The sequence below is a fragment of the Diadema setosum genome, chromosome 6 (genome assembly GCF_964275005.1).
Source record: "Diadema setosum chromosome 6, eeDiaSeto1, whole genome shotgun sequence".
Classification (NCBI taxonomy): domain Eukaryota; kingdom Metazoa; phylum Echinodermata; class Echinoidea; order Diadematoida; family Diadematidae; genus Diadema; species Diadema setosum.
The window spans coordinates 9,526,644-9,541,240 of record NC_092690.1 but is presented as its reverse complement, the minus strand read 5'-3'; the positions used below and the strand labels follow the sequence as shown (position 1 = coordinate 9,541,240).

General features: G+C 38.9%; 1 protein-coding gene across 1 annotated transcript in view; it reads left to right on the top strand.

Moving 5' to 3' along the window:
- LOC140229940 (pleckstrin homology-like domain family B member 1) overlaps positions 1–14,316 on the top strand; it is a 204,233-nt gene extending 189,917 nt beyond the window's left edge. The window contains exons 14-16 of the mRNA XM_072310141.1: positions 6,827–6,926; positions 8,931–9,080; positions 13,367–14,316. Coding sequence (XP_072166242.1) covers positions 6,827–6,926; positions 8,931–9,080; positions 13,367–13,813 — 697 coding nt within the window. The 3' untranslated portion in view covers positions 13,814–14,316. The remainder of the gene's footprint in view (positions 1–6,826; positions 6,927–8,930; positions 9,081–13,366) is intronic.
- Positions 14,317–14,597: the final 281 nt, after the last annotated feature.

The following is a 14,597-nucleotide window of genomic DNA, read 5'->3' as shown; positions in this document are numbered from 1 at the left end:
GACACTTTCTCTCTCTCTATCTCTCCTATATGATTGTGAGCCTCTATATCTCTCTCCCACTCTTTATATGCTGTTGTGTGTGTGTGTGTGTGTGTGTGTGTGTGTGTGTGTGTGTGTGTGTGCATGTGTGTGTGTGTGTTGTTTTGTTTTGGGGGGGTTTTTTGGCAAGGGGGGCTAGTGTGTTTTTAATAGGAAAGTAGGCTTTGATGGGTCAGTGCAATGCAATAGATGTAAGGATGTATCCTCGCAGTGTACTATTTTTGTGCCACCCCAATGCGGTACGTCCTCCGAAAGCTTGGCAAAACATCTCTATTTACCATTTGTCCATGGCAATGCCAACCAATCGCTCCCCTGCCAGACTCCCCAGATGCGTCGAGAGCTTTGCTTCTGACTCCAGCGGATCCAAACTACATTTCCCCCTTTGTCGCATGTAGGTCATCGTTTTGACCTACTTTTACAATGTTTTGCCCCCCGAGTGGGATCGGGGGAGACATGCATGCGACTTCCGCTCGGTTCCACCTTTCTTGCTTTCTGGGTTACGATGGAAATCCGTGAAACTTTGTCTCTCTACTGCAGTAGAAATCGCGGCATTTGTTTGTGCTTTCATGGCCTGCTGTGCTGTCTGCTCTTCTCAGTTCCACTGTAAGTCATCTGTAGAGGGCGCTTTTCTTCAGGAAAGAATACATCAGACTTCAGGACGAAATGGAATATTATCTGGTCTGGCTTTCCTTTCAAGATGGTTTCCTGAATATCAAATTCTTTCAGCACAGTGCCAGCCGGGGATGCAAATTGTGTGAGGAGACGTGTAAGGAATTGTGCCGGTTTAGATTTTACATCTATTGGAACTGAGACCTTACCAGCTTAAGATATTAGACAAAGTAGAAATGTATACCAGATTAATTTCACTGTAACTGATAATTTGTTGACAATATTTCTTCCAAGGGATTGCTGCCTCAATCAGAAGTTGACTTTGATATTGGGAAGTGAAGTGAAAGTACACATCAAGGAAAATTTGAATAGAATCAAGTAATTACTTGTCAGAAGATTAAGCTGTACAAATTTTTCATTCAACACCTCAGCAGATTCCTACTGTCCAATTGGTCGACTGTTCATCACATGACATTTGCTAAAAAGCATGAATTTACCAGTGTCAGTCTCTTTCTCTTTACGACTGTGCCATTAGCCTCTCCCAGTCGGTTGCCATTGCTGTATTATATTCAGGAATCAGTATAGATCATGCTCATTGACCCTTACCAGGCTCTGCCCAGAGACTTAAATGTAATTTGCACTCCATAAAAATAGTTTAGTAGTAGTAGTAGTATTGTTATTATTATCATTATTATTGTTATTATTATTATTATTCTTATTGTTATTATTATTATTATCATTATTATTATCATTATTATTATTATTATTATTATTATTATTATTATTATTATTATTATTATCATTATTATCATTATTGTTATTATCATTATTATTATTATTATTATTATTATTATTATTATTATTATTATTATTATTATTATTATTATTATTATTATTATTATTATTATTATTATTATTACCTAATCCCCATTGTGTCACCATGGCCTTCCTGTTGGACTGAGGCATATTGCTACATCTGGGTGAACTTTGACAACTAGGTCAAGTTTGGATGGATTACTGGATGCTGATGAAAAAGCTTTGCAAGTAAAGCTAAGTCCCTTGGCACATAAAAGGTTAATGTCCAGGGTTTTGTATAAAACAGATCATGAATATTATTACTGATTATAAAACAAATAGTGAATGGTCTTCATTATACAGTGGATCAAAATTTCACTTTGTACCAAAATCTTGTGTCACCAAGCTCATGACCATTCAGTAGGCCTATTTGCATAAAGGTATGCCACATGTATGAGTCCCTTAAAACTACTTGTCGTAATCATATGATGGCGTCATCATATTCATTATCATCTATTTTTGCTTCATACCACGAAAAACCCCAAAAGTTTATAAAGTCGCTTTGAGGTTAGTTCGGCATATCTTAAGTTTTTCTTAGTCTACTGTGGTGTATCTTTAGCAGGTTTGAGGAGGAATGTACTATTTTTGAGGAAATGTAAAATTAGCGACTGCCAGTGTTGAAATCATGTGAGTTGTCATATGAATTACAACATCGTGACATCGTCACTGTTCCTACCAGTATTTGGCGATCCTTGATATTAAGCAAGCCCCCACTCTGTCCACTTTCCCTCGCTATATTCACCTGTCTTCCCCATCCCTATAAAGGTAACCTCCCCAGCCCCATTCTCACCTCTCACCTAACTAGCAGCTTTTCTCCATCCCTACCTTACATCACCCTCAACACTCGCTAGACCTTGTCGCTCCTTCCTGTCACTCTTCCTTATTCTATTCACCTGTTCTCTCCTCCCCTCCTGCAATCTCCCCCATCCCCAATCCCCACCCCATCCCCAATCCCCACCCCATCCCCACTCCTCACCCCATCCCTACAACCTGCATCGTACCCCCTTCTCCCTCCCCTCATAAAATCCTTTCTCTACTTGGTACCTATCCCTACCCCACCCCCACAAACAACCCTCATATACTAGGCATTGTCATTCTGACATGTCACCCAACCTATGAATTTGACTCACCTGTTTTCCCTTCTTTAAATGTAGCCTTCCCTACCCCCATCCACCTCCCCTCCCCAATCCCCCCCCCCCTTCCCCTCCTACCACCTCTACAAACACCCCTATCCCAGCTGGGTACCAGCCCCACCCCCCCCAACCCATATCATATGCAACCATAGATATACCTTTCCTCTCCTTAATGTCACCTTATCTAATTCCATACACCTGTCATCACCTTCCTTTAAAGTAACCACCACTACCCTATCCTCCCCCCCCCCCCCCCACTACCACCATGATACAAACACCCTTTTCCCCACTGGGTACCACCCCCCCCCCCCCTTACCCCACACAAACATTGCTTCGCCTTGTCATGCCTTCCTGTTACCCCACCTACTAGTAATTCTTTTCACCTGTTTTCCCTTCTTTAAAAAGTAGCCTTCCCCATCCCCATATATCTCCCCCCCCCCACTACTACCACCCCTAAAAACACCTTTTCCCCCACTGGGTACCATCCCCACCCCCACTCCACACTCTACCATCACTAGACCTTGTCCTCTTTCCTGTCGATGACATTTCTGCAGAAGGAAATTGAGGCATCCAGAAATCTCTCCCTATATTAAAGTACACCCAGACACTCCCCACCCCACTTTTTTTTTTAAGCAGCCTCCACACTTACACACCCTCCAGTAGCAAACTGTGTCATGCATCCTTCTGTCTGTTTTCGCACTCTTATCTCAAACTTTGGCATGGGGGGGGGGGAGTTTGGTTATGCACCTCGAGACGACGTAAATAAAAAAGGAAAATAAAGTTGAGGTACAGCTGTACCCCCACGCATGCAGACGCAGAGACAGTTTTGGAAGCGTGAGTCGTCAGTTTAAAAGAGCCAGGCATATCGTCAGTGCTTACGGGTTGGATATAGCAGCATGTCTAGCCAAATATATCGCAGCGTGTTGTGAGTATTATATGCAGTCTCTCTGCCTTTTTCTCTTTCTCAGTGGTGGCATATATCTGCGTCTGAGAAATAACTGAATGTATTCTCATGTTTGTATAGTGCAGGTTTCTGTGCCACTATATTTTTGTGGAATGTATTGCTTAACTCGACTGTAAGATTGTTGACTATTGGCAATCACTTGCAAAAACTCCGGCTCTAGTGTTGTAATGTCATGTCATAGTGGGGAATTTTGTGGCTGAATTTTTTATGTATAGGCAATATTTTCTTTTGCAATTTTGTTAAAGGGAAGATGCATAGAATTCTCTTAATTTTCCTGATGTTCATTGTTAGAGGAGAAGGAAGTACACTGTAAGTGTGTGAGTGCATGCAGAATTTTGTAAGGTGCATCCACCAACAAGTTAGAACAAACTATTGCTCCCTCTGTCTCTCTCGATCTCTCATCTGCATAATGTGCAAGACAGTTGGTATTGATAGCATTCGAACCCGAGTTGATAATCAATTTCGGTAACGAAATATTTCATGCTTTGACACTTGTGAGTCAAGTTCAGCAATTTCTGAAATCTGTATGTGTCGGGATTTATATTTGCATACCCACGAAGGGTAGCGCTTTACCCTTACCATGCTAGGGCCTGTGGACAGTGTGTGCAATCCTATGAAGTTTTCCTGTGCCAATTGATACTCAAAGCCCACAAAGGTTGAAGTTCTTATTAGCGAGCTGCCACAGGAGTGACAGCATTGAGTTACCCTGATAGACATGGCAATGCAGTTGAAGTAAGGATGGATTATTTCTTTCTTTAGAATGTGTCCAAAGACTACTAAAAGTGAGTCACATGTTTAAAAATTCTTTGACATCTTGCATCCATGGGTGTATGTGTAGCTTTTATACTTGTTGTTGTTTTCATTCTCTTTGTTGTCATTATTCTTTAGTTCATCTTGTCAACACTGTCAGTGTAATCTATATGGCAAAAAGAGAATTCAGTGCCACTGTGAGAAAGTCACAACCTATCTCTCTCTCTGTTTATTTTCTTCTCTTTCCGCCTCTGAAGATAGGTGTAGCTCTCACTTTGCACTGTCAAAATTGACGACGCATTCAGGAATTTAATGATGGGACCATATTTCAGCGGTTAATCCCCTTCAGTATTGCCCAATGCATACTGCCATCGATCCCAGCATCGCGGTTCCTTTAACACAGCGAGGGGAAAGTTACTATCACATGCAGGCTGCAGTCACAAGACACTCGCTGGTCCTTGTGGCTTTTTCACCGACTGCCATTAATGGGGGGAAAAAACATGCTGTGTATGGCATGACAACATTTACCTTTGCATGCAGAGTATACCCAACGGGAGGAAATTTGCTGTTATGGCCAACTTTGTTAAAAGTTTTGCAGACTCTGTCAGGAGAAAAAGAAACCTGTTTAAATACCGGCAGATTGGATTCTTAATTTGCAGCAATTTTTGCCCAGGTAGCATGTAGAGATCACTGTTTCAAAAATGTACAAGCATTTGTGTGTGATGAAATTCAACCGCTGTTTCGTCTGCATTCTGTGAGTATAACTTGGGGAGAAAAATTTTTTTTTTAATCACTCTCTTGTTAATCACCTTTATTATTGTCACCTATGATGCTAGAAATAGTTCTAGGACTTTAAGTTAGGAAGGTAGTGTTGAAAAGACCAAAAACAAAACACACAAAAAAAAACTTGGCAGCTTGTCATACATTGTGTGTTGAAGTTGAACATTTGTAAAAGGTTATTGGTGATCGCTGCTCTTATCTTGATCTGTATGTGACATGGTTTGTGTGTGGGCTAGCCCCCAGGTATAGTGAGTCATTTGGGGCTCATATTGGGATAAGAATGATTGTTGATTACAGCAATTCCAGTGTATTAACCTTGGATTATATGTTTGTCACCACCTTTTCTGTACTACTGAAGAGATTTGCTGGATGTTTTGTGTGTTTATTCATTTTTTTTTTTTTTGTTTGTTTTCTTGTGTGTTTGTTTACTTGTTTATGTTTTTGAAGGACAGGAATCATTTCGTGAGTTTAGAATTTTTGATGATTTTTTTCAGAATATTTTCACATAACAACCATGTGGAGAGTGAAGTGTACTACCTGTGTTAAGAGATATATGATGTGTGTCATATTTGTGCATTCATTTCATATATTCTCTTTGGTCGTTTTCCTTTCTGTCGCAACAATGGTCCTCCTCGTTTTCTACACTGTAGCAACATAATACAGTGTATTCCAATTATTTCTCTTAGCACCATGTCAAGTAATTGAACATTGTGGTTTGTTGCCTTCAGAGCAACTATTTGTAGTCTTTCAGAGCAACGGTTTGTAGATTAAGATAACTCGGTTGAATGAAACATTTAGCTCTACATTTCTTATTAAAATCACACATCACAGGTCAAGGAGTTGCCAGTTTTAGGATCTCACACAAACTAGTGATTTAGGGGTTTAGTCATATTGCAAGGGCAGATATATTAGGGGCAAGGCAGTAGCAACATGTGAGTGTGTAAGTTCTGTTTACATCAGTTACCCAAGCAGGAACTTTCTTCCTTTTTTTTTTTTTCTCTCTCTCTCTTTTAATCTTTATTGTAAGAACCAGCACAGTTGCACTTCTATCACCACCAAATGGGGATGAGTCTCAAAATATCTGTGTACTTCATGTGTGTTAAACTAGAAGTCAGGCCTTAATTAGCTGGTGGACTGCACTACATTTAGCAAACATGTTATGGAAGTGTAGTCTTGCTTCCAGACCAATGTCTGTAATTGAGATGGTCGCTGCCCATGTGATAGAACAATGTTTGTCACCTTCCTTCAGATTTAAATTCCTACAGATTTCTTTCAGGATAATTTTGTATGATTACACAACTACCATAATGATGAGGAAAAGCAGAACCAGTGCCCAGGAGTCATGTACCCACTCCATTTTATGAATTATGTATTTTTGTGGATGTTTCCCTCTAATGTATGGAAATGAGACAAGCCGAGCAGCACATGAAGCCAACAAAATAAATCGGATTACAACAAGATTAAGCTCTGAAGCCACTACTTCCAGCATTTCAACCACATAATCCCTCTTTCTGCCACTTTTACACAACAGCGTATGGGGAAGGATATATACATAGCACCAGAGGCCAGGCAGAAAGTGAAATGCACTTGTCAGCGTGTAATCGTACGGAGTGGTGGGGGGAAATGGGGCATTTAAAAAGGAATATTTCTCTAATCATTTTTTGCGAACATCTTTGTGTCGTTTTCTCGCCTCCAGTTTCGTCAACATGTCCCGGGAGGAGAGGGATAAACTACTGATGATGGAGAAGGCACTACGAGACGCCCAGGCTGAGAAGCTCGCCTTGCTGGAGCAGCAGGTAAGTACCATTTGTCAGCTCGGATCGTTGTCTAATCAATGGGAGTTACCATTTTTCTCTGTGCTCAAAAGCAAGAAGTATAGTGCACTCCTGTTCTTTCGAACCCAGTTATAACAAAATTCCGGTTACAACGAAGTAAAAATTCAGGCCGCAACATTGTCCACTCTGTGTATTTTAATTGTTTATTTGTTCGGTTATAACAAAATTTTGATATAACGAAAGAAAGCTGCCGTTCCCGAGGACTTCATTATAACGGGAGTCCACTGTGCAAGCTTACCTTCCTCTTGCATCTGATCAACAATTTGCCCCCTTGACAGATAAGCACCAGTTATTCACTGTTTTGAGTAGTAGCCTTGCTATAAAATCGTGGACATGCATTGCACACACTCAGTTGGGTATGCATGCTCATGATTTTTTTAATCATGGCTACTGCGCAAGCACTGTATAATCATTGTTTAAAGTACTTTCATCAATGAAGAGCAATTTGTCTACCAGTTGCATGAAAAACAGCTTGACATGAAATTTTGATTTAAATAAATCTGACTTCTTTTGTGTTAAATGTCTTGGAAGTGCTTCCTGAGAGCTTGTGTTCTTGGTTCTTAGGATGATTATATTACTTTTTTTTTTTTTTTGCTTCAGAGTTTTATGAGGTATTAACACTCTCGTAGCATCTATTTCCCAGCATTAATATTACTTCTGCAGAGATATATAAGGACAAGTTCATTGGGGGGGGGGGGGGGAGGGGTTGTAAAAACAATCCAATGGCAGGTCAATTCAAATTTGAGGCAGTTGAAATGTCGCTAAGATTGCTCTAATACTACAATTCCCAGGGACTGTCAAATGTATTTTGGGGATTATGATTGCTCAACAGTATTTGAGTTTTCAACATTTGCTATTTCAAATGCTTTTAAAGAGATATCTTGGGCATATGCCTTTGAATTGACATGATGGATTTTGACACATGCCTTTAAATAGACAATGTGGCAGGGGTTTTTAAAAGCATGTAGCTGCACATACAAAGTTCTTTGATATCCATCAGAGCCTTTGCATGTTCAGTTTGTGCGTGTTTGGTGAAGGAAATGGGAAATTATTTCCGACAATCTATAGGCTCGGTGGTATGAATGGCAAACTCTGACGTGTGAATTACCGACACTCAAGTTCATGTGACGGGTAAAGAGATGCAATGGGCCAGACAGTCAACACCATGGCTCTTGAGAGAATCAGTCTTTAACCCCTTTGATCCCATGAGTAACATGATTCTATAAAGTCTTGATGGGATCTTAGGGACTTGGTCTAGGGAGAGTTATTCAAAAGGCGTTGATTGTTGATTGGATTTGTTTGCTTCTTGAAAATGAATGTAATTGATGGAAAGGTTTATACAGTCAAGTCTGCTAAGTTGATCTTGGCGGGATTAAAGAAAAAGACATCACCTTGCAAAAGTGATATTCATCTTTTGTGTGTACAGAAGAATAACACATGTAAGGCTATGAATGTAAATTGCCCAACCATATAGGTGGGTTTATACTGATGTAATGTTTCAGTCAACTTCCTTACAATTGAAAAGATTCATGATGCGCTCATTGGGGCTCAATGCCACAAACCTGGGTTGAACTCTGACACAACAATGTTTGTATTAGGCTTTAAAATGCGCTTCCTCACCACAAATTTTTTCTCGGGGTAATTTTGTATCATGATTTCCCTTTTTTGTTTTTGTGTGTTTTGTTGTTGTTGATGATATTATTATTATTATTATTATCATTATCATCATCTTCATTATTATTGTTATTATCATTACTATTATTATTATTTATTATTATTATTATTATTATTATTATTATTATTATTATTATTATTATTATTATTATTATTATTATTATTATTATTATTATTATTATTATTATTATAATTGTTATTATTATTATTATTATTATTGTTATCATCATCATCATTATTGTTGTTATTATTATTATTATCATTATTATTATCATTTTTATCTTTTTTCAGGAGAGGTTGAAACAGCTGGAGGAAAAGGCTTTGAAGGAGGAGGTCCTGCGGAGGGAAGAGCTGGAGAAAAAGCTGCAGGAGGAAACTCTCAAGAGGGATGAGCTGGTCATGGAGCAGGTCAAATTGAGAGAGAAGGCAAAGAGTGTGCAGGTGAGTGCCTACAACCACTGGACACACCCCCTCTGGAATACTGAGAAAGTCTTTCTCATGTGCAGGCAGGGATGGCAATTTGTTCTTCCAGTCTTTCAGCTGCTGTTGCTGGTGCAATGGGGACAAATTCAAAACATATTATCAACACATTCATTCGATGAAATAGAACTTCCAATTTCTTATTGAAATATTCAGAGAAAAGAAAGTCACAGTTTTGTTGGTCTTTTTACAATTATATTCATGGCAATGAAGATGATAGTGATATTACTAATAAAACAGTACTACTGCTGCTGATGGAAGGGGAAGAGAACATACAAAAACAATAAAGAAGTAGAAAAATAACCAATGATGATGATAATGATTACAGATTAGAAACTTCTACTACTGAAAAAAAAAAGGAAAAAAGGCAACTGGATCAAAATAAACAACAATTACAATTAATGACAATAGTGATATAAGTGATAAGGAACTACTACCTAGAAAAAAGAAAGGGAAAAAAGAAAGAAAGAAAGAAAGAGGAGAAGAAGAAGGAGGAGAAAGAAGATGTAGCAGCATAGGAGGATGAGCAAATTGAGGAACAGCATCAATAGTGATAATGAATAATGTGTGAATATGCAAAAGTGTCCATTACATTGGAGAGAAAATCTGTTCCTGTTAGTAGACATTTAGGGCTTCAGATTTTCCTTGTTGGTGTTATCTTTAAGATATCTAGGGCAGTCGATTTAGTCGGCTGATATCAACAAGGGTTAGAGATGAGAGGAAAGACGTTGTGGTTAACGCCATGACTCACTAACGAGCCACCGTACTAATTACCAAGAGAGGGCACACTCAAGGATTTGTCTCTCCCAAAGTGACATTGTCAAAGCCAATGTTCATTTTCATCAATTTGATAAAAGATATTATGAATAATGGTGTGTAATTTGGGGGCCGCTACTTGTAGATGAAGAAAGGAATAAGTGGAGAAGTCACACAAACATCATGAATGCCTTTACCCTAACCAGGCCGGGCTTTTTGGCCTGTTCTGTGGCTGGGGGAGGGTTGATTCAACCCCCCCCCCCCCCGAGATCTCGGCCGTCGATTGCGCAATTGCCCTGAAGATTAGCGCATACATTACCTGTCGCATAATCTACCAAACTATAAAAGAAAAAATTGAATTTTCTCTTCTTTTTTTTTTGGATTAATTAATATGCGTAAAATCATGAGTTTTGCTGAAATTCAGAAAATAAAGCTAAGGCATCCTGATTTTTGGTGACATTATTCCTTGTAGCATTCCTAACAATGTAATTGAAAAAGAATCTGGTATCAAAATTAATTTGCCATGTATTCTATTGTTTTATGAATTTCTTATGTATTTCTCTGTTTTTCGACCTTTTTTTTTCACCTTTTGTTTTTTCCATTTTTTCCACAAAATTTATTACAGAACCTATTGTAAGCATAATTATGCTAAAATTAATTGATTTCAGCCATTGAAAGTAGAAATAATCATATCTTTTTGAATAAGGTGAAAAAACTCTATTTGCATAGACTTTGTACACAAAATCATGTTTTTGAGCCATTTTTGGTCTGACAAGCATGTAAAAAAGGTTTTGCAGCGTTGTAACAGTATGTCCAATTTTCGCGAAAATGGTGTCATGAGATGTGCGAGACTTGAAAAAAAAAGTCAGCAAGCCGCGCGGTCAAAGGTAAAAAAAAATCGCGCGGCAGAATGGTCGCGGAAAATGTCAGGGGGTTGATTCAACCCCCCCCCCCCCCCAGCCCTTTTAGGGTTAAGACTGACATGTATTAGTCATGCATTTTCCACTGATGTTTCATAGATTGATTAACTTAAAAGGGAATATATAGTAGGAAGATTACACTTACAACAAAAAAGATAGATTAGTAAATATTAGAGTAGGAGTAATCCGACAATAGCGAGAAATTGCAGTCAATTAATAGGCAAAACTATCATCGTGGTTGCCACGTGCACCTTGAAATATGTTGTGGAATGCAAATCAAGGATGGAACTCAAATTGGCAACAAAATGAAGATGTGTTGTATACTCATGGAGGGTATTATGCATCATGTTACAATTGGTTTCGTTCCCCACTCAAGGTTAGATTGAATTGTAAGTATAATTCAAGTACAGAAAGATAGATAGATAGATAGATAGATAGATAGATAGATAGATAGGTAGATAGATAGATGTATAGATAGATGGATAAAAAGACAGATACATGGTATGTAGATAGAGAGATAGTTAGACATATAGAACAATAGATAATGAGATAGAAATATAGATAGACAATATACAGATTGATAGATAGAAAGATAGATAGATATATATAGACAGACAGATAGATAGAAAGATATATAGACAGGTATAAGATAGATACATGGTATGAAGATAGAGAGATAGATAGAATTAGACCAACATACAGAGTGATAGATAATGAGATAGAAATGAAGAGTTTGTTTGCAAAAACCGATAAGTCCATATTTGTCAAATGGAGATATTTGCGATTAAAGGTCAAGAAAAATAAAGAGAATAATAAGAAAATTTTTGCTTCTTTTGACCATAACTTCAAAAATGTACCTTTACGTGTAGTGACCAATATATCATTTAAAAGGTATTATTTGTATTTTATGACAGATACCGTACTTCAAAATCTTCAAAAATGGACTTATCGGTTTTTGCAAACAAACTCTTCAAATATAGATAGATGATTATAGATGAAAATGAATAGATAAATATAAAGATGAATATATAGATATACAGATTGATAGATAGATAGAAAGATAAATCAAAAAGATAAACAAATAGAAAGATAGCTGGATAAATAGATACAGAGAGAGAAAAAGACTCTATCACCATGAGATTAGATTTTTTAGGATTTTTCAGTGCTTGTAGAAGGGGATTAGTACCTTCAGGCAATTATTGATAATGATAAGGAGTGTTTTTGACTGTTGTAGATCTGTAGACACATATTTAAAGGTAGAGATCAATAACTATCACGGGGCAAATTAAAGGAATAAAGTTGTGAGATGAGACAATGAGGTCCCAAGAGGAAACCAAGGAGCAGATTTAGGACCTGCTTTCTGCATACAATGGAGATGAGACTACGAAAAACCTTGCTCCAGTTCCAAGCAGACTTTAGTGTGAATCTGCTTTATGTCCTGAAGGCCACACAACACTCATTTTAGATTGCCTGTTGTATTCATGTCATGCCACAGCAAAGAACTGATGATTAAATGTAAAATGTCTGGTGGATATTTTCATCGTATTGAGGTTTCAAAAGGAAAACTGCTGTATGATACACCATACCAATGTTGTTGTTGTTGTTGTATGATATTTTATGCCAGCTGCAGTGTACAGAAGAGAATGTCAGAATACTTAAAAGGTTTTGCAGAAGTATGATTGCTCCTTTAACAAGTCCTCACATGAATCTTCATCATGACATAGAGAAACACTTGTCATCACTGAGAGCTAAATGTGTAATGAAGGATGTCTCCATTAAAGGGGGAAGTGGTGTTAACAGCAACTTGTCTTAGGTTGACAGAACTGTATCAAATTAGCACATCATGCCCCACAGTGTTCCAGATAAGACTTTGCAAATGATGTGGGAAAAAAAGTTTTCTTCTCAGAGGCTTTATCTTAAAGAGGGAAAAAACAGTTTCCCTGAAGAATAATTCCCTTGTTGATCATGAACAAACAAGATGGTGAAAGATGAGTCTCCTGCAAGGTGAAATGAATGTCTTTGCATCTTTCACTGCCTGATTTAAGTTTCTGATGCAATGAGCTACTGAACAACGTATTCCATTCGTTTATCAGTCTAATTTTTCACAAATTGGGACCTCCCGACAATGTCCCGAGTGGTCAAAGTCATGATCTTTGAGTAAAGTAATGGATGGAGGAATGTTTGCGCATGCACATTACATGTACATTCATGTTGGACTCTGAGTTAATATTTTTGCATGCTGATAAATTTGCAGTTAGCACTTGCCTTGCGAAATTGAGGAAAATATATATGGCATACACAATATACAGCCATCAGGCCATCCGAATGGACCCTCAAAATGGTTGTTTTAGTTTTTTTTCATAGCAAAGTCTGAGAAAGGAATGTACCAGGTAACTGAACAATTCATGATTCAGACAGAATTTATATACACTTGTCTGAAGCCACCCAGCATTGTTAGTTCTGTGATTGTTCAAGTATATTCTTTGTTTAGAGTTTTGTGAGCAGATTACATGTATTTCACTCATCTCTATAAACTGCTATCTGCAATTCTTTTTTTTCCCCATTGTCCAGTCACGACCACTGACCCGGTATCTACCGATCACATCAGAGGACTTTGACCTGCGAGCGCACATAGAGACCGCCGGTCACAGCGTGGACACCTGCCCGCACGTGAATGTGACGAAGAACACGTGCCGCGGCTACATGATCAAGATGGGCGGCCGCATCAAGACGTGGCGCAAGCGCTGGTTCGTCTTCTCCCGCACCAAGCGCTCTTTCCTCTACTACTCGAGCGACCGCGACGAGACACGGCCGAAGGGCGGGATGTACTTCCAGGCCATCCAGGACGTCTACTTTGATCACCTGCGACCCTACAAGAGCCCCAACCCCACACTGACCTTCTGCATCAAAACCAAAGAGAGGACTTACTTCCTTGTTGCCCCCTCCCCAGAGAGTATGCGCATATGGATGGACGTAATAGTGACTGGGGCAGAAGGCTACAACCAGTTCAAAACATGAGGCTCAACCCGAGTGATCCTCCTGCGAAACTGCTGTAATATGAGACTACTTATATCTAGCTGTGATCCCCTTCCTAACCTGTACTTGTGATTCAAACCACCACACAAGGTCAAGTGAGGTCATGACCTTGACTTAAGGTCATTCTGATTGGTACCAATGAGGCTTCCTCTGCTAGATAATTTGAGACAATGCAGTGACGGAAATGCTGGATTTTGATATTGGACCCTCCCCGACATCTCGGTGAGATGGATAGAATAGAGTGTTAGAGGTCAATGAAGGTCAATGAAGGTCAATGAGCTGACGAGAGTATTGCACGGACCGTCCAAAGTTTGTTGGCACCCTATTGCTTCTCAAGACTTACAACTCAGGGAAGTTTGAAGTATCGCTCCAAGCTGTGCAGCTCTGCTGGCGTAGGCTCGCATTCTTGCTTTGGAGTTCAGAAGCAGACAGGCAGTATCCCACAATGCTTTGCAGCAGGCATGCTTTGCAAAACAAAAACAGAATCAGAAGTTGAGGCAGTATGCAAATTGAGTACATCTACAGAGAGAGTGTAGTGTGTGGAAATAGTTAATCAGTATCCTATTTGATGTGCTGTGATAGCAGAGCTATATTAGACCCAGCTGATGCTGTAATAAGCGTTTTCCATGGTTACTGTTTCCTAGTGAAACGAGGTATCAGTCGATATCAATCATTCAAAAGAATTGTGTCGCAACATTCATCTGTGGTTTGTGGCTGCTCAAAGAAGGCCTTTAAAATCATCTCTGGGACTATTTTTGGAATTATG